General features: G+C 40.8%; 1 protein-coding gene across 1 annotated transcript in view; it reads right to left on the reverse strand.

The window, feature by feature from the left end:
• Positions 1-395: 395 nt before the first annotated feature.
• LOC112502089 overlaps positions 396-1265 on the reverse strand; it is a 2929-nt gene continuing 2059 nt past the window's right edge. The window contains exon 3 of the mRNA XM_025105914.1: positions 396-497. Within this exon, the coding sequence (XP_024961682.1) occupies positions 396-497 (102 nt within the window). The remainder of the gene's footprint in view (positions 498-1265) is intronic.

Raw genomic sequence — 1265 nt, forward strand, 5'->3', positions numbered from 1 at the left:
TTGGAACTCCAACGGACCTTCACAATGGGTATTCTACTATGTCTCAGCTGCTTAACTTTTCTATCCAAAATCTCTAAGGGTTTTTCAACATAATGCAGTTGATCAAAAACTTGCAAGTCTTCCAGGGGTAAAACCTGGGTTTCATCWGATAGGCATCTCTTGAGATTCGATACGTGGAATGTATTGTGGATAGCGCTTAACTCTTGGGGCAGATTTAACTTATATGCTACTGGTCCAATTCTTTCTATTATTTCAAAAGGACCAATATAGTGAGGGCCCAACTTGCCTTTCTTTCCAAAATGCATAACTCCCTTCCGAGGCGAGACCTTTAGAAAAACTTTATCACCTTTCTGAAATTCTAAAGGCTTCCTCCGATTGTCAGCATAGCTTTTCTGTCAATCCCTAGCAGCGTTGAGTCGATCCTTGATTACCACGACCTTATCGGTGGTTTCTTGGATAATATCAGGTCCAGTTAATTGTTTATCACCAATTTCTGCCTAACATAATGGGGATCTGCATTTGCGCCCATATAAGGCTTCATAAGACGCATATTGAATGCTAGTATGGTAACTGTTGTTGTAAGCAAATTCCATTAAAGGAAGATGCGTGTCCCAACTTCCACCAAATTCCAAAACACAGGCCCGTAACATGTCTTCTAGAGTCTGTATGGTTCTCTGGGTTTGTCCATCTGTTTGGGGATGATAAGAAGTGCTCAAGTCTAGACGAGTACCCATTCCTTGCTGAAGCGATTGCCAAAATCTTGATGTAAAGCGACTGTCTCTATCCGATAGGATAGAAATAGGCACTCCATGCCAAGCGACAATTTCACTTATATAAATCTGAGCTAGCTTCTCCATCTTATAGTCCTCCCTGATTGGCAAAAAGTGAGTAGATTTTGTTAAACGATCCACAATCACCCAAATGGCATCATGCCCTTTTCCTGATCGGGGCAGCTTAGTTACAAAGTCCATTGATATTTGCTCCCATTTCCATTGAGGAATTTCGGGCTGCTGGAGCAGACCAGAAGGTTTCTGATGTTCGGCCTTAATTATTGCACAAGTTACGCACTTATTTACATATAGTGCAATCTCTTTCTTCATTCTAGGCCACCAGTAATATGCCTTTAAATCCTTATACATTTTGTCTGCTCCYGGGTGTATTGAATACTTTGATCGATGAACTTCGTCCAAAATAATTGATCTAAGATTGCCAATCTTAGGCACCCAAATTCTATTTCTCAAATAACACACTCCATCAGACTCCAT

This window comes from Cynara cardunculus, unplaced genomic scaffold, assembly GCF_001531365.2.
Source record: "Cynara cardunculus var. scolymus isolate 2C unplaced genomic scaffold, CcrdV1 Un_Scaffold_917, whole genome shotgun sequence".
Classification (NCBI taxonomy): Eukaryota; Viridiplantae; Streptophyta; class Magnoliopsida; order Asterales; family Asteraceae; genus Cynara; species Cynara cardunculus.